This window comes from Chiloscyllium punctatum, chromosome 30, assembly GCF_047496795.1.
Source record: "Chiloscyllium punctatum isolate Juve2018m chromosome 30, sChiPun1.3, whole genome shotgun sequence".
NCBI classification, from domain to species: domain Eukaryota; kingdom Metazoa; phylum Chordata; class Chondrichthyes; order Orectolobiformes; family Hemiscylliidae; genus Chiloscyllium; species Chiloscyllium punctatum.
In genome coordinates, this window is record NC_092768.1 from 29658548 (window position 1) to 29677540 (window position 18993).

The following is an 18993-nucleotide window of genomic DNA, read 5'->3' on the forward strand; positions in this document are numbered from 1 at the left end:
GGGAATTCCAGGATCAGCAGCCGATACATTTCCACATCGGGTCGGTGAGTGGCTTGGAGGGGAATTTGCACGGTGGGGGGGGGTGGTGTTCCCACGTATCCACTGCCCTTGTCCTTCCAGTTGAGCTCCTTTGGTAAAACAATTCAGGACACTTTGTAGGAGCATTGCATAGCCAAATTCGGCATAACCAGAAGGTGCTGTCTCAGCAGTTTTGGTGAATTGCTCCAGTACATCTTGTAGATAGTACACACTGCTGCTACTGAGCATCGGTGGTGGAGGGAGTGGATGCTTGTGGATGTGGTGCCCATCAAGTGGGGGCGTGGGGGGGGGGGGGGGGGTCTGCTTTGTCCTGGATGGTGTTGGGCATCTTGAGTGTTGTTGGAGCTGCCCCCATCCAAGCAAGTGGGGAGTATTCCATCACATGCTGACTCCAAAGATGTGCAGCTTAGGGTGAATTGGCCATGCTAAATTGCCCCGTAGTGTTCAGGGAGGTGTAGGTTAGCTAGGGGGTAAATGTAGAGTAATAGGATAAGGGAATGGGTCTGGGTGGGATACTCTTTGGAGGGTCAGTGTGGACTTGTCAGGCCAAATGGCCTGTTTCCAGAGGGATTCTATGATTCTATGACTTGTGCCCTGTAGATGGTGGACAGGCTTTGGGAGTCAGGAAATGCAGGATTCCTGACCTCTGACCCTTGCTTTTAGCTACAGCATTTATATAGCCAGTACTTTTTTAAAAAAATCATTCATGGGACATAGACGTCACTGGTCAGGCTAGAATTTACTGCCCATTCCTAATTCCAGTCAAGAGTCAACCCCGTGGCTCTGGGTCTGGAGTCACATGTAGGCCAGACCAGGTAAGGATGGCAGTTTCTTTCCCTGAAGCACATTGGTGAACCAGATGGGCTTTTCCTGACAATGGATTCTTGGTCATCATTGGGTTCTTAAATTGGGGCAGCACGGTGGCTCAGTGGTTAGCCCTGCTGCCTCACAGTGATAGGGACCCAGGTTCGATTCCAGCCTTGGGGCGACTGTCTGTGTGGAGTTTGCACATTCTCCCCCGTGTCTGTGTGGGTTTCCTCCCCCACTTCAAAGATGCACAGGTTAGGGCCATGTTAAATTGCACAGTGTGTTCAGGGATGTGCAGGTTTGGTGCATTAGTCTGGGGTAAATGTAGGGGAATGGGTTTGGGTGGGATACTCTTTGGAGAGTCACTGTGGACCCGTTGGGCTGAAGGGTCTGTTTCCACACCGTAGGGATTCTAGGTTTTTCTTGATTATTAAGCTAATGTGAACAGCATCCAGCAAGCCTGACTGATGATCCGAAACGACATTTATTGAGCTCCTTTGGTAAAACAATTCAGGGCACTTTGTAGGAGCATTGCATAGCCGAATTCGGCATGGATGGTCTGACGTCTCAGACAGAGAGGTTGGTCTTAAGGTGGGAAGGTGCGGAGGTTTAGGAAATAAGTGACCGGGTCAGGCACAGACTGAGAAATGAGAATGAGAATTTTGAGAAGCAGAGCTCAGCAGCACGGGGGAGGAATGAGGAAACAGGAATCGGTCATGGATTAGGAGGCTCGCAGCCGAGTTGGACTTGACGGAGGTTAAATAGTCCAATGGATGAGCCCATCGAGCTGGAGCCATGAGGGTTTCACCAGCAGATGAGCTCAGTGAGGGAGTGAAGGAGTGAGGGAGGGATGGAGTGAGGGAGTGAGTGAGTGAGTGAGGGGGGGGCTACACCGCAGAGGGGGAAATCAGGTGCCCTCAAGCAATGGCGCCAGTGCAATTCCGAGGGCTGGGAGGGGAATAGGCGAGAGTGTGGGACTTGGGGGGTGCAATCGGACTGTAGCCATTGAGTCGTAGATGCGGGAGAGCCGTACAGCACGGACACAGACCCTTCGGTCCACCCAGTCTACTATCCCAGACTAAACTCATCCTGCCCCGCCTGCTTCCTGGCCCCGTACCCCCTTTCCTCTTCACGGCACCTATCCAAATGTTTCAAACTCTGTAACTGTGGCCGCGTCCACCCCCCCACCACCCCCACCACCCTCCCCCCCTACCACCCTCCCCCCCACTCCCGGCGAGAAGCGAGGTCCGCCCGAGCGCTCCAGGTGTCCCTACCTACATTCACGGAGGCACCACTGGCGGCCACCTTCTTGGGCACAGACAGCACCTCACCGCTCCCGGGCGGTCTCAGTTTCCCGGGATGTCTGACTTTTCCGGGCCTGGCTTCCGACTGTGCTTTCAGGTCTGCGGGGGCAGAGGAAATGCGGATGAGCTCCGGGCGGTGGAAATTCCCCCACGGCTCAACTTCGGGGCTGAGTGGGTTCACGCTGCTGCCTCACGTTCGATGCCAGACTCGGGGGTGGGGGGGGGGGGGGGGCGGGGGGGTGCGACTGTGTCTTGGATGGAGTTTGTACGTTCTCCCCCCCCCCCCCCTCCCCCCCCCCCCCCCCCCCCGCCCCCGTCTCTGCATGGGTTTGCTCCCACAGTCCGAAGATGTGCTGGTCAGGGTGGGTTGGCCTGTGCTAAATTGCCCCGTAGTGTTCAGGGGATGTGTAGGTTGGGTGCATTAGTCAGGGGTAAATATAGGGTCGGGGAATGGGTCCGGATGGGTTACCCTTCGGAGGGCCGAAGGGCCTGTTTCCACACTGTAGGGATTCTAAATTCAGAAGCTAATTCTGGAGTGCGCCAATCATACAACGCACAGGAGCAGACAGTCATGCCAACAGGCCTGTGCCAGGGTTCATGTTCCACGTAACCCTCCTTTTGGTGAGTTTGACCTGTGGGCACCGATGGTTTGACCAGCACCTGTCATCCTCCCACCCAAGTGGCCCCTCGAGAAGGTGGCGGTGAGCTGCCTCCTTGAATCTCAGGGTGGGACAGTGGCTCAGTGGTTGGCACTGCTGCCGCACGGCGCCAAGGACCCGAGTTCAATTCCCGCCTCAGGCAACTGTCTGTGTGGAGTTTGTACATTCTCCCCACGGCGTCTGCGTGGGTTTCCTCCCACAATCCAAAGGTGCACAGGTTAAGGTGGATTAGGCTGCGCTAAATTGCCTGTAGTGTTAGGTGCACGAGTCAGGGGGCAATGTAGAGGGAATGGGTCTGGGTGGGTTACTCTTCGGAGGCTGGGTGATGGGCCGAAGGGTCTGTGTCCACACTGTAGGGAGCCGAAGTCGCACTGCGGACAGAGTGTATGGGGTTACCTTTGTAGCAGATGAAGGCAAATGGGAAATCGCAGTCGGCTTCGTGCCATTCACCGTCCAGCATGGCGCCGCACATGGGCAGGGTGCTATTGAAGCTGTAGGGGTGCCAGAGCGCCCACTTGGTGTAGCCGATCTTGTCTCCGTTGGACCACATCCATCCGGACAGCCCGTCGTTGTACAGCCCGATCCATTGGGGCTCGTGAGGCAGCGAGGCAATGAACCTGGCATCCTCGGCGTTCCTCACGCTCACCAGGTTGGTGTACTGGCTCCGGCAGTGGTTCCAGGCCTTCGTCCAGCTCTTCTCATCCTCGATGAGGAAGTAGACCCTGTCCTCGCTGACGATGGGCTGGAACCGAGCTGAAAGGAATACCTCACTGCTTTTACCTTGGGGTTGTTCCAGGGTCGGGATTTCACAGAATCGCATATGCCCGGCCCTTCGGCCTAATGCTGGCCTCTTTCAAAAGACTTCCCAGTGAGTCCCACTCCGCCTTGTTCCTCTCCCACTGGCCCGGCTCTCTCTCTCTCTCTCTCTCTCTCTCTCACTCATCCCGTCTCTCCCTCTATGCCAGTGAGTTCCCCAAACCCCTTTCGAAAGTTCCCATTGAATGTGCTCCCACCTTCCAGGTCAGATCCTTTCAGATCACAGCAACATGCAAACTGACCATCCCACAATCCCTCTGGCTCCACGGCAACCATCATTATAATTTGGCGCCTAATGAAACCACGGATGAGCTTGCCTAAGATTGTGCTGAGGGAGACTCATTCAGTACTGACTCCTTGAGGGAGCAGTCAGGCCTAATCCTGTAGACCCGTTTTTTCCTTAATGCCCAGGCCCCAAAAATCTCCCTTCTCCTCCATGATAGTGAAGAAGGCGTTCGGTATGCTTGCCTTTATTGGTCAGACCATTAAGTACAAGAGTTGGGAGGTCATATTGGGAGGACATTGGTTTGGCCACCTTTGGAATATTGTGTGCAGTTCTGGTCACCTTCCTATCGGAAAGATGTTTGAAACTTGAAAGGGTTCAGAAAAGATTTACAAGGATGTTGCCAGGGTTGGAGGATTTGAGCTATAGGGAGAGGCTGAACAGGCTGGGGCTGTTTTCCCTGGAGCATCGGAGGCTGAGGGATGACCTTATAGAGGTTTACAAAATTATGAGGGGCATGGTTAGAGTAAAGAGACAAAGTCTTTTCCCTGGGGTTGGGGAGTCCAGAACTAGATCACTCTTTCCCAATTATTAATGCAATCAGCACTCAGCACTTTTTTGGGTGATGTTTCTGAGCAAGTCTGTGGGTGAGAAACACTCTTCTCAATCACCCTGTAGTTAATTTGCCAATGGTTTTGAGGTTTGGACGACCAGCCTATTGTCCCTTGCACCAAAGGCAGTCATTTCTCCCCAGCTACTGACTGGGGCCTCAGCTTGATTGGCTTAAATAAGACCATAAGACCATAAGACATAGGAGTGGAAGTAAGGCCATTCGGCCCATCGAGTCCACTCCGCCATTTAATCATGGCTGATGCGCATTTCAGCTCCACTTACCCACATTCTCCCCGTAGCCCTTAATTCCTCTAGACAACAAGAATCTATCAATCTCGGCCTTGAAGACATTTAGCGTCCCGGCTTCCACTGCACTCCGTGGCAATGAATTCCACAGGCCCACCACTCTCTGGCTGAAGAAATGTCTCCGCATTTCTGTTCTGAATTTACCCCCTGTAATTCTAAGGCTGTGTCCACGGGTCCTAGTCTCCTTGTCTAACGGAAACAATTTCCTAGCGTCCATCCTTTCCAAGCCATGTATTATTTTGTACGTCTCTATTAAGTCTCCCCTTAATCTTCTAAACTCCAACGAAAACAATCCCAGTATCCTCAGCCGTTCCTCATATGCTAGACCTGTCATTTGAGAACATGGTTAGAGTGGTATTGGAAAAGCAGGAAAAATCAACATTTCGGGCAAAAGCCCTTCATCAGGAATGACAGTACCCACTTCCGACCTTTTAAATGAGAACATCACAGGCTTCACCTTTCTCAGGAGACTAGGGCTAACTTTTCCAATCCCTCTTCCTACCTCACGGCTAAGTTAGTAAGATGACTAACACTTGTAGAAAGACCGTAAGACATTGGAGCAGAAATTAGGCCATTCAGCCCATTGAGTCTCCTCTGCCATTCAGTCAGGGCTGATGGGTTTCTCAACCCTATTCTCCCACTTTCTCCCCATAACCCTTGATCCCCTTGACAATCAAGAGCATATCTATCTCAGCCTTAAATATACTCAATGTCCTGGCCTGCCCAGCCTTCTGTGGTAATGAATTCCGTAGATTGCCCACTCTCTGGCTGAAGAAGTTTCTCCTTATCTCCATTCTAACAGGTCTTCCCTTTACTCGAAGGCTGTGCCCTTGGGTCAGAGTCTCTCCCACCGATGAAAACATCTTCCCAATATCTACTCTGTCCAGGCCATTCAGTATTCCGTATGTTTCTATTCGATCACCCCTCATCCTACTAAACTCCGTCGAGTAATGGGCCACGGTCCTCAAACATTCCTCATATATTAAGCTTTTCATTCCTGGGACCATTCTTGTGAGCTGCAGTGTTTGAACTTTTAACTTTATCTCTTTATACTTTTTACACTGTACTGAGAGGGACTGTAATGTTTTACTTTTAAGTTTGTTCCTTATTTGTCTCTCTACCTCAATGGTAAGTTTGTGTGCCCAGGTGCCTGCACCTAAGATGGCGCTGTGCGTGACAACGTTGAACACTCTTCACTGTTGTCCTGCACTGTCCAGACATGACAAAAAAGTCGAAATCTAAATAAGACTGAGTTAAACCAGTTTTTGATCAACTGGAGTGTCTGTGGTGGGGGGGGGGGGCGAGGAGCGTGGTGGGGGGGGAAACAACGTAAAGTCAAAGTGGAGTTAATCTTGTGGGATGGCAGGAGCAGCTCAAGAGGTCAAATGGCCGACTCCCATTCCTGATTCTCTCGTTTCACAAAGACCCCTGATGTGCCCCTTCTAAAGCCTGAATATCTTCCCCTCCCCCCAGTCAACAATTCAACCGAGAACAGAAACGATCGCAGGCGAATCACAGAGTTTAGTGTTGACTGGAAATATTGCTTACTTTGTTTAAAGTGCCTTTTATTTATGACATCAAATGCATTTGCCATCTTCTGGCTGCTTGCTTCAGAGGACTCTTTGCTCTCAATAGGAATGGCATACCCAGGCTTTTTCAGATCTGTTAAAATACAAGCATTGCAGGTCAAAATGATCCATCCAGCAATCGTTCTTCATTGAGATCAAAGCTTTGAGTGATATTGCCTACAGCTGTGGACCAGACCAGATACCCCACTCATTGTACATTACGGAGATAGCCCACACCCTAACTTTTATATATTTTTAAAAGACAGGTGTAATTCACTGTGTCCCAGATGGATGGAAGGTTTGAGTTATAAAGAAAAGCTGCATAGACAGCGACTTTGCTCACTGGAATGCAGGAAGTTGGGAGGTGATTTTAGAGAAGCTTATTAAATAACGAGGGCTACAGTTAGTGTTACCGGTGGATGTCGTTTCTCTGGGATAGAACATAGAATGTTACAGCGCACAATGAGCCCTCGATGTTGTACTGACCTGTGAACTAATCTAAGCCCATCCCCTTACACTATCCCATCATCATCCATGTGCTTATCCAAGGATTGTTTAAATCTCCCTAATGTGGCTGAGTTGACTACATTGGCAGGTAGGGCATTCCACACCCTTACCACTGTCTGAGTAGAGAACCTGCCTCTGACATCTGGCTTAAAACTATCACCAGTCAATATGCCCCCTCGTACAAGCTGACGTCATCATCCTAGGAAAAGGACTCTCACTGATCATCTAACTAACCCTCTGATCATCCTGTATGTCTCTATTAAATCCCCCCTTAGCCTTCTTCTTTCCAATGAGAACAGACCCAAGTCTCTCAGCCTTTCCTCAATACAGCTTCCCTCCAGACTAGGAAACATCCTGGTAAATCTCCTCTGCACCTTTTCCAATGCTTCCACATCCTCCCTGTAATGGGACAATCAGAACTGTACACAATATTCCAAGTGCGGCCGCATTAGCGTTTTGTACAGTTGCAGCATGACATTACGGCTCCGGAACTCAATCCATCTACCAATAAAACCTAATTCACCGTATGCCTTCTTTACAGTACTGTCAACCTGGGTGGCAACTGTCAGGGATCTATGTACATGGACTCCAAGATCCACACGACCAAGAATCTTTCCATTGACCCAGTATTCTGCTTTCCTGTTATTCTTCCCAAAGTGCATCACCTCACATTTAGCTGCATTGAACTCCATTTGCCACCTCTTAGCCCAATTCTGCAGTTTATCCAAGTCCCCCTGCAACCTGTAACATTCTTCCACACTGTCCACTACTCCACCGACTTTAGTGTCATCTGCAAGCTTACTAATGGCATGGGGAGATTTCAAGACTTGGGGGGCACATTTGAAAGGTTAAAAAAGGCATGAGGGACAAATGTTTTACATAGAGGGTGGTTCGCGTGTGGGGACAGTTACAACATTTAAAAGACATTGGATAAGTACATGAACAGGAAAAGTTTGGAGGGAAAAGGGGCCAGGAGCAGGTAGGTGGGACTCGTTTAGTTTGGGATTATGGTTGGCGTGGACTGGTTGGGCCGAAAGTTCTGTTTCTGTGCTTTATGAACCTATGTGTTTCAACTAGTCCACCATTAAGTTTAATCAAAACACACTTTATTCTATTTATAGCTAAAATGCAACAAAAATGAACGGTTTATTGAAACACTTAACAAGATGATGTATCATTTAACAAATGACCATCAACTGTTCTATCATCCCACAGAGACACCCACAGCAAAACATACGGTGCAGCAAAACAGATTGTATTGTCAGATGAGGACTCTGGTTGCAATCCCCAGAGAAACCCATCGTTCGGGACTTTTTTCCAACATGGAAAACCTATTTCTGAACGGGGCGTGGCCTGGGGCATTTCCTTCTCCTGATTGGTGGTGGCCCACAGCCCCTCCAACTGCCCTCGGCGGAGGATGGGGTAGTAATTCTCCAGTGTGTGTAGGAACTCCACAGTAGGCCCAGGGGTGGGGAGGTTAGAGCGAGAGCACGGCGGTTTCTGAAAACGTCAAGCAGAGAGGGACGGACAGAGAGGAGGCCTTGCGTTTGGTCTTGTTGATGAGTAGGATGAGTAGGAACACTCCTTCACCTGGATGCTAGGTTCAGGGCTTTGGACAGAGAGAGTGAATGGACAATGGTTACGCCTTCTGCAATTACAGAGCCACACAGCACGGACACAGACCCTTCGGTCCAACCAGTCCACACCCACCATGTTCCCAAACTAAACTCGTCCCACCTGCCTGCTCCTGACCCATATCCCTTCAAACCTTTCCTGCTCAATGCCTTCTAAATGTTATAACTGTACCCGCCTCCTCGGGAAGTTCATTCCACACACGAACCACTCTCTGTGCAAAAAAATGTTACCCCACATGCTCTTTTCAAATCTTTCTCCTATCACCTCAGAAAAATGCTCCCCTTGTTTTGATCTCCCCCACTTTAGGGAAAAGAGCCTTGCCAATCACCTGATGTATATCCCTCATGGTCTTATAAACCTCTATAAGGTCAGCCCTCAACTTCCCACGCTCCAGCGAGCAAAGTCCCAGCCTATCCAGCCTCTCCTTACAATGTAAACGCTCTATACCTGGCAACATCCTGGTAAATCTCTTCTGAACCCTCTCCAGCTTAAGGGTTGAAAAATGTGGTGCTGGAAAAACACAGCAGGCCAGGCAGCATCCGAGGAGCAGGAGAATCGACGTTTCGGGCATAAGCCCTTCCTCAGGAATCATTCCTGAAGAAGGGCTTATGCCCGAAACGTCAATTCTCCTGCTCCTCGGATGCTGCCTGGCCTGCTGTGTTTTTCCAGCACCACATTTTGTCAACTCTGGTCTCCAGCATCTGCAGTCCTCACTTTCTCCTAGTTTCTCTCCAGTTTAATAATATCCTTCTTATAACAGGGTGATCAGAACTGGATGCAGTATTCCAGGCCTCACCAACCTCCTGTACAATCTTGACTTAAAGTCCTAACTCCTGTACTCAGAGGACTGAGCAATGAAGGTAAAGGTGCTAAGTGCCTTCTTAACCACCCTGTCTATATGTGACGCAAACTTCAAAGACTTATGTATCTGAAGAGGAGAGTGTGAAACGGACTGATAAGCTAGAAGAGATATCTGTTAGGAAGGAAGATGTGTTGGACATTTTGAACAACTTGAGGATAGACAAGTCCCCCGGGCCTGACGGGATATATCCTAGGATTATGTGGGAAGCAAGAGAGGAAATTGCAGTACCGTTGGCAATGATCTTCTCGTCTTCACTGGCAATGGGGGTGGTACCAGGGGACTGGAGAGTAGCGAATGTTGTGCCCCTGTTCAAAAAAGGGAATAGGGATAACCCTGGGAATTACAGGCCAGTTAGTCTTACTTCTGTGGTAGGCAAAGTAATGGAAAGGGTACTGAGGGATAGGATTTACGAGTATCTGGAACGGCACTGCTTGATTAGGGACAGCCAGCACGGATTTGTGAAGGGTAGGTCTTGCCTTACAAGTCTTATTGAATTCTTCGAGGAGGTGACCAAGCATGTGGATGAGGGTAGAGCAGTGGATGTAGTGTACATGGATTTTAGTAAGGCATTTGATAAGGTTCCCCATGGTAGGCTTATGCGGAAAGTCAGGAGGCATGGGATAGAGGGAAATTTGGCCAATTGGATAGAAAACTGGCTAACCGGTCGAAGTCAGAGAGTGGTAGTAGATGGTAAATATTCAGCATGGAGTCCAGTTACAAGTGGAGTTCCGCAGGGATCAGTTCTGGGTCCTCTGCTGTTTGTAATTTTTATTAATGACTTAGATGAGGGAGTCGAAGGGTGGGTCAGTAAATTTGCAGATGATACAAAGATAGGTGGAGTCGTGGACAGTGAGGAGGGCTGTTGTCGGCTGCAGAGGGACTTAGATATGATGCAGAGCTGGGCTGAGGAGTGGCAGATGGAGTTCAACCCTGCCAAGTGTGAAGTTGTCCATTTTGGAAGAACAAATAAGAATGCGGAATACAGGGTTAATGGTAGGGTTCTTGGTCAGGTGGAGGAACAGAGGGATCTTGGGGTCTATGTACATAGATCTTTGAAGGTTGCCACTCAGGTGGATAGAGTTTGTAAGAAGGCCTATGGAGTATTATCGTTCATTAGCAGAGGGATTGAATTCAAGAGTCGTGAGGTGATGTTGCAGCTGTACAGGACTTTGGTTAGGCCACATTTGGAGTACTGTGTGCAGTTCTGGTCACCTCACTTTAGGAAAGATGTGGAAGCTTTGGAGAGGGTGCAGAGAAGATTTACCAGGATGTTGCCTGGAATGGAGAGTAGGTCGTACGAGGATAGGTTGAGAGTTCTCGGCCTTTTCTCGTTGGAACGGCGAAGGATGAGGGGTGACTTGATAGAGGTTTATAAGATGATCAGAGGAATAGATAGAGTAGACAGTCAGAAACTTTTTCCCCGGGTACAACAGTGTGTTACAAGGGGACATAAGTTTAAGGTGAAGGGTGGAAGGTATAGGGGAGATGTCAGGGGTGGGTTCTTCACCCAGAGAGTGGTGGGGGCATGGAATGCGCTGCCCGTGGGAGTGGTAGAGTCAGATTCATTGGCGACCTTTAAGCGGCATTTGGATAGGTACATGGATGGGTGCTTAATCTAGGATAGAAGTTCGGCACAACATCGTGGGCCGAAGGGCCTGTTCTGTGCTGTATTGTTCTATGTTCTATGTTCTATGAACCCCTGGGTCTCTCTGTTCTACAACACCATCCAGGGCCCTCTTATTATTTGTATAAATGCTGCCCCTCTTTGTTTTACCCAAGTACAATACCTCACCTTTATCCAAATTAATCTCCATCTGGCACTCCTCAGCCACTATAGGAACTGCACCCACACTGTTCGGCATCACTCTGCCTCACAAACCAGTGGAGCTCACTCACTGTTGTGTTTCTCATAGTTGTGTTTCTTCTGTAATTATTGGTCAGAGCATTGAGTGCAAGGTCATGTTGCAGCTGTACAAGACATTGGTGAGACTGCTTTTGGAATATTCCCATGCAATTCTGGTCTCCTTCCTATGGGAAGGATGTTGTGAAACTTGAAAGGGTTCAGAAAAGATTTACAAGGATGTTGCCGGGGTTGGAGGGGTTGAGCTACAGGGAGAGGCTGAACAGGTTGGGGCTGTTTTCCTTGGAGTGTTGGAGGCTGAGGGGGTGACCTCATAGAGGTTTACAAAATTATGAGGGGCATGGTTAGGGTAAATAGGCAAAGTCTTTTCCCTGGGGTTGGGGAGTCCAGAACTAGAGGGTATAGGTTTAGGGTGAGAGGGGAAAGATATAAAAGAGACCTAAGGGGCAACTTTTTCACACAGAGGGTGGTACGTGTATGGAATGAGCTGCCAGAGGATGTGGTGGAGGCTGGTACAATTGCAATATTTAAAAGGCATTTGGATGGGTATATGAATAGGAAGGGTTTGGAGGGATATGGGCCGGGTGCTGGCAGGTGGGACTAGATTGGGTTGGGATATCTGGTCGGCATGGACGGGTTGGACCAAAGGGTCTGTCTCCATGCTGTACATCTCTATGACTCTACAACTCTATAACAGAGCTAGTACCTGTGTAACAGATGGAGGCCAACGGGACGCTGCACTCCAGGTCGAACCACTGGCCCTGCCTCAAGTAAACGCAGACGGGGAAGCTGCTGCTGAATTCCCCGGGGTAGGAGTCCGCCCAGTTGGAGTAGCTGAACTGCTCTCCCGTGGTCCATTTCCAGCCGTCGGGGAACTGCTGGTCATTGTACAGGCCGATCCAGGTGCCTTCCTCCGGCACTGGCAGGTAATCGAGGACTGTTCCTTCTGCTGGGCTCAGCACACTGGCCAGATCGGTATACTCACTCCGGCAATAATCCCAGGCCTCGGACCAGCTCCTCGGCTCCTCAATCAAGTGATACTCTTTCCCGGAGTATGTGATCTGGGAGAGACCTTGAAAGGACGGGAGCGTGGGTTATTTTTAACGCAGGTGGGGGAATCGATTTTCTGCTGATCCTCGCGTGTCTAACCATGTGGTGTTTAGGGTTTTTTTGTTAAGGTTAGATTCCCCTACAGTGTGGAAACAGGCCCTTCGGCCCAACCAGTCCACACCGACCCGCCGAAGAGGAACCAACCCAGACCCATTCCCCTCTGACTAATGCACCTAATACCATGGGTAATTTAGCACGGCCAATCCACCCTAACCTGCACATCTTTGGACTGTGGGAGGAAACCGGAGCACCCGGAGGAAACCCACGCAGACACGGGGAGAGTGTGCAAACTCCACACAGTCAGTCGTCTGAGGATGGAATCGAACCTGGGTCCTGGCGCTGTGAGGCAGCAGTGCTAGCTATTGAGCTACCGAATTCCTCAGTGACTGAATCACACGACAGGTTTGAGGAGCTGAGTGGCCTCCTCCTCTTCCTACGTGGAATAAAAGACAACACATCATTCTCCTGTGTTGCTCTGGCTACTGAACCTTGTGCTCTGATCCTCAAAAGCCTTCCCTCCCCAAATCTCAAAATCAGCAGTTCTTCTGCTGATCTAACTTATCTGGGAAAACTCTGCAAACCTAGAGTAATGCAGAGACCACAGCAGCGATCGGTTGTATATGCAGCTCATGACCTGTCCTACCTGCCAATCTCCCTTCCCACTGATCCGCTCCACCCTACTTCCATCCCCACCCCCATTCACCTATTGTACTCTTTGCTACCTTCCCCCACCCTTCTCTCTGACCCACCACCTCCATACCCACCCCCATTCACCTATTGTACTCTCAGCTACCTTCTCCCCAGCCCCACCACACCCCCCCCTCCCCCCCCCCCCCCATTTAACTCTCCACCCCAGAGGCTCCGTGCCTCTATTCCTGATGAAGGGCTTTTGCCCGAAACGTTGATTTTCCTGCTCCTCGGATGCTGCCTGACCTGCTGTGCTTTCCCAGCACCAGACTCTGATCTAAACTCTGGTTTCCAGCATCTGCAGTCCTCACTTTTGCCTATCGCCCACTGTGTCTACAGCTTCTGTCATTATCCTGTTGATATAAGTCCTCATTTAAAGTTGTGTCCCCAATCCTGACCATCACAACTTTGCGGGAAATGACTTCAAATGCGTTGCAGGTCCCTCTCGGAAATCAGTGTTCATCCGGCATGAGGTTCCTTTGGCCGTTCCCCGCTGACAAAAACCATGCAAGGCCTGAAACACTGCACTGTGCATTTTCAGCACTGTATGTTCCTCACTAAAATAAATTTGCAAAATAAACCATAAAAGGAATGCCGCACAGTCGGGTACTTGGGGATCAGCAGCAAACAGCTTTAAAATATTTTTTACGTTGGAATGGTTTGCAGTTGTAAATGCCAACACTCATCAGTAAAATCATCTTGAGTATAAAATAAACTTTAAAACATAAAAAGAATACAAGTCTGCAAAATAACTTCTGAAAGTTTAACCCTCCTCCATCTGGTGGCTGAAAGCAGTCAGTGCAGTTATGAAATTACCTGCACTGACCAACTCTTCCCACTAGGGAGGGCCCTAAACTTCAGTGCAAGTTCAGAATGGGAGCCAGGGCAGACCAGAGTCTTTGGAGTCATACTGATGTGCAGCACAGAAACCGACCCTTCGACCCAACTTATCCAATGATTACTAAAGAGGGCAGAATGGGAGTGGAGGGTGGGGAGAAAGTCTAAGAGGAAGGGAGGGAAAAGGAGGAATAGCAGAGAAAGCTCAGGGGCTCAGTGCGTGAGCAGGCACATGAGTGTGTGAGCAGAAAAGGACATTATCAGAGCGAGACTCACAAAGTTAAAGAAATGTACGGTCAGTGGGTGTAGGTTTGCTCGCCAAGCTGGAAGGTTCGTTTTCAGATGTTTCGTCACTATACTCGGTATTATCATCAATGACCCTCCGCATGAAGCACTGATGGCATGGCCTGCTCTCTATTTGTGTTTGGGTTTCCTTGGACTGATGACATCATTTCCTGTGGTGATGCAATTTCCTGTGGTGATGTCACTTCCTGTTCTTTTACTCAGGGGGTAGTAAATAGTACCCAAGTCAATGTGTTTGTGATGGAGTTCCGGTTGGAATGCCATGCTTCTCGTGCAGTCAGTATTTCGTGAACAGCATTAAGTTGGGAAACAACATGGGCAGGGTCAATTTTAAAGCAGGCTCTTACTGTCCTCATAGGCAGACAAAATTGATGAGAAACGAGCGAGCGGGCTTACCTTCGGCCAAGAACATGAGGAGCAACCGTAATCCGGTCATGCTTTCAGCGGCTAAAACTGGCCCAGATACTCAGACCCGTACAGTGGCAACTGAAAAACAGAACAAGCCAACCACAAAGACTAGTCCAAGGGGACTCCATTGCAAGCAGAAGTAAGTATTTGGGGGAGGGGTGGTGGGCTGTTGGGGGGGTGCCGGGTGCAGCAGGCAACAAATTCTGAACTCTGGTCAAATCCCAGCAATAAACTCCGGAAGAACTTTACTGAAATATATCCTCGGTACAACACGGAATTCGACATGCTAGCATACAAGAGACGGGAAACTCAAATGCCACCCATAACTAAACAAGGGGCAGGGGCAGATTATCCTTTGCAAGCTCTACCAAGGACTGCCAGTCTGACACCCACTATTGAGTGAGCAATGACGTCTTCCTATTGAAGATTAAAACCCACTGCTTTCAATCCAAACTCTATTCCCTTACTGCTGACTCTCTCCCTCTCCCTTGAAACAGTCTGAAACTAAACTAGCCCTGTTGGCAACCCTCCAGTGTCATATTTGACTCTGGGGTAAATCTTTGATCGCGCAGTCACGAAGATCACTTATTCCAACCCCAACCCTCTGCTGGCTGTGGCATCGCCCAACTCATCCCTGTCTCAACCCGTCCCCTGAAAGTCCCTCGACTGCATCTTTGTTGCCTCTAGACGTGACGGCTCCCTTTCACCCCTGGGTGGTCTCCCCCATTTCCACCCGCCTACAGCTTGAGCTCATCTGAACCACTGCTGACTGCTCTTAACTCACGGCAAGTGCCACTCCCTGACACCTTGTGGCCAATGGGCTCCATTGGTACCCAGAGCAAGCAGCATTCTCGATTTTAACATTGCCGTCCTTGCTCTCAAACCTCTCGAAGACCTCCCCTCTCCCCAGCCCGCCCAACTCCGTGACCCCCTTCGGCCCTGCAAAACTCCGTCTAACGCCAGCCTCTTGAGTAAGCCTGATTCAGGGACTCCTCACCATTTATCCAAAGATAAATATTGCCCCACCGCTGAGCTCTGGAACACCGTCCCGAGAAATCTCCACCTCTCCATTTAATATTCCTCCTTTAATACACTGCTTGAAAACTTTTGAAGATATTTGGATGAGTACTTCAGCTACCATAACATTCAAGGATGTGGGACAAGTGCAGGAAATTGGGATTGATGCACCTTTGTTACGTTGGTGCAGACTCATAGAGTCATGGAGATGTATAGCACAGAAACAGACCTCACGCCGACCAGATATTCCAACTTAATCTAGTTCCACCTGCCAGCACCCGGCCCATATCCCTCCAAACCCTTCCTATTCATATACCCATCCAGATGCCTTTCAAATGCTGTAATTGTACCATCCTCCATCACTTCCCCTGGCAGCTCATTCCATACACGCACCACCCTCTGTGTGAAAAAGTTGCCCCTTAGGTCACTTTTAAATCTTTCCCCTCTCGCCTTAAACCTATGCTCTCCAGTTCTGGACTCCCACCCCCCCCCCCCCCCCCCCCACCCCAGGGAAAAGACCTATCCATGCCCCTCATGATTTTATACACCTCTGTAAGGTCACCCCTCAGCCTCCGACGCTCCAGGGAAAACAGCCCCGGCCTATTCAGCCTCTCCCTGTAGCTCAACCCCTCCAACCCTGGCAATATCCTTGTAAAACTTTTCTGAACCCTTTCAAGTTTCACAACATCTTTCCTGTAGGAAGGAGACCAGCATTGCACACAGTATTCCAACAGCGGCCTAACCAATGTCCTGTACAGCCGCAACATGACCTCCCAACTCCTGTACTCAATGCCCTGACCAATAAAGGCAAGTGAACTAACTGCTGTCTTCACCACCCTGTCTACCTGGTACTCCACTTTCAAGAAACTATGAACATGCACTCCTGAGCCGAAAGACCTTTTCTGCGCTCTATGAATCCATCTGTAAATCTACATTCTTTGACATTTGGTCATCCAACATACAATTTCATGTCATTGACTACATAGAAGATTCAATAATATGGAATAGCATATACAATAGAGTCTACATATAGTACTCTATAACGCTCCTGGGAAGCACCTCAATTTTATTGTGTTAAAGGTACTGTTTAAATCTAAGTTATTGTTGAAGAATTTCAATCTGAAACACCAGTGGACCTTTACGTCGTACAGTTGCGACTGGAATGAAGATTAATAATTGCACATTAGTAATGAACCATATGCATGCTCTTTGCACATGCATTTGGAATTTCGCACTGCTGAGTTGGAAATCTGCACCCTGGATGTGAAGTTCCACCAGCTTTCCTGACTCCAAAACCATTTTTTTTTCAAAACAGTCCTCTGATCCTGTAAGGCAGTGTGTATTTCTGAATATCCCTGACATCAGTCCACCAGCCAAAAGCGAGAGATTGCCCACAGGCCAAGTGTCTCAGCGTACGTCAAACAATTTGTGAGAAGTCGTTTTGAGTGAACTGAACTTTGACTTAAATTTCTCTGGATTTCCCTTTATCTGGGAGTGGGTCTGTTAGCTGGGGCCGGTTAGGTGGCAGTGGGAGAGGGCTGTTGCAAAGAGCCAGCACAGAGCACGCTGGGCCAAATGGCCTCCTTTACCGTCAAACTGCCTCCTGTGTCCTTTCAACACGTTTACTCCAGGAATGTTTCTGAGCACATGTTTTATTCTGGCTGATTTGTTTTACTCAGAGAGTAGTAGGGGCGTGGAACGCACTACCTGCAACAGTAGTAAACTTGCCAACTTTAAGGGTATTTAAATGGTCGTCAGGATAGGCATACGGACGAGAATGGAGTAGTGTAGTTAAGATGGGCTTCTGATTGGTGCCACAGGTCAGCGTAACATTGAGGGCCGAAGGGCCTGTACTGTGGTGTAATGATCTATGTTTGAGTGGACTTTAACGATTGGTCTCTTTTGACTACAAGGTGGGGGGGGGGGGTGGTGAGCAATGGAAATAGATGCTGAACTAGCCAGCGACACCCACATCCTGTTTTTAAAAAGGTACTTGACCTACATCGGATCTCTACACCCCGAATTATATGAGGCACGTGATCTGGCAGAGGCCGTTTTAGTCCAAGAGTAATCTCCAACACTTACCTTTCATTGCAAGCAAAGTCCGCTTTTAACCAAATCCCACTCAGGCGTTCGGCAGAGATGACGAGCAATTGCCAAAGGTGAGACTACAGTGGGGGGGAGGGGAAAGAAAAGGGTCAGTCTTTCCGGGGGTTACCACTTCTCCAGAATGTTCTTGGGAATGTTCATCCAAGTACCAATCCAAGAGTGTCTCCACTGACCTCAATTGTCTTGACCGCGAGAGGTCCATCCTTGGTCCGTCCTACGCCTCACCTTGCTGCCTCAGTTTGGCGCTGGCATGCCAACTCCATCTGCGACCCGGGCAAGATCCCATGGGCTGGCTCAATGGCGCACTCCCGGATCTCAGCCTGCGACGGGACGCAGATAGAGAGGGAGGGAGGGAGGGAGGGAGGGAGGGTGAGCCGGGAGCGATGCTGTGAGAAAAGGCTGCAATCCGGCCGGTCCCCTGGCTCCCTTTGCGACTTTGAAACGCGTCTGGTAGACACTGTGTCAGCAGTGTTCCAGCACACCGTGTTGCTCTGGCCTGTGGGAGAAGCCAAGAACAGCACAAGCTGCACCCGAGGAGCTACAAATTCCTGATAACCTCCAGCAGCTGCCCTGACTGAGACAACTTGCACATAGAGATAGGAGCAGGAGGAAGCCATTCAGCCCTTCGAGCCCGCTCCGCCCATTCATCACGGTCATGGCTGACCATCCAAATCAATAACCTAATCCTGCTTTCTCCCCATAACCTTTGAACCCATTCGCCCCCGAGTGCCATGCCTAGCTGCCTCTTGAATCCATCCAAAGTTTTGGCATCAACTCCTTCCTGTGGTAGTGAACTCCCCAGGGCCACCGCTCTCTGGGTGAGGAAGCGTGTCCTCATCACTGTCCTAATTGGTCCACCCCAAATCCTCAGACAGTGACGCCTCGCTCTGGATGCACCTACTATCAGGAGCATCCTTCCCAAATCCACCCGGTCTAGTCCTGTTAGAATTTTATAATTCTCTATGAGATTCCCCCTCACTTGTCTGAACTTCAGTGAAAAGAATCCTAACCCTGTCAATCTCTCCTTCTACGTCAGCCCCACCATCCCCTGGAATCAGCCTGGTTTCAACCTTCGCCGCATTTCCTCAAGAAAAAGACCATCCTTCCTCAGAAAAGGTGACTTTTTGCTACCCCGAGTCCCACACAGGCCTAAATCTTTAGGCCCCTCCCCCACCAATAGAGGTAATTGGGTGTAGATTTGCACCAGGGCATGGCGATTGCTCAGCTCCAGCCAATTCTGGTGTCATTTATTCCTCCCCCCCCCCCCCTCCCCCCCGCGGGGATAGCTGACTGATCGTGTCAAGGCCTCGTTTCTTCAGAGGC

The 18993-nt window shown here is 49.6% G+C and overlaps 1 protein-coding gene across 1 annotated transcript in view; it reads right to left on the bottom strand.

Moving 5' to 3' along the window:
* LOC140455370 (macrophage mannose receptor 1-like) overlaps nt 1-18993 on the bottom strand; it is a 72761-nt gene that overhangs the window by 12769 nt on the left and 40999 nt on the right. The window contains exons 2-7 of the mRNA XM_072550173.1: nt 17647-17729; nt 14533-14622; nt 11906-12271; nt 6315-6428; nt 3206-3562; nt 2121-2249 (exon numbers count right to left, since the gene is read on the bottom strand). Of these exons, the coding sequence (XP_072406274.1) occupies nt 2121-2249; nt 3206-3562; nt 6315-6428; nt 11906-12271; nt 14533-14572 (1006 nt within the window). The 5' untranslated portion in view covers nt 14573-14622; nt 17647-17729. The remainder of the gene's footprint in view (nt 1-2120; nt 2250-3205; nt 3563-6314; nt 6429-11905; nt 12272-14532; nt 14623-17646; nt 17730-18993) is intronic.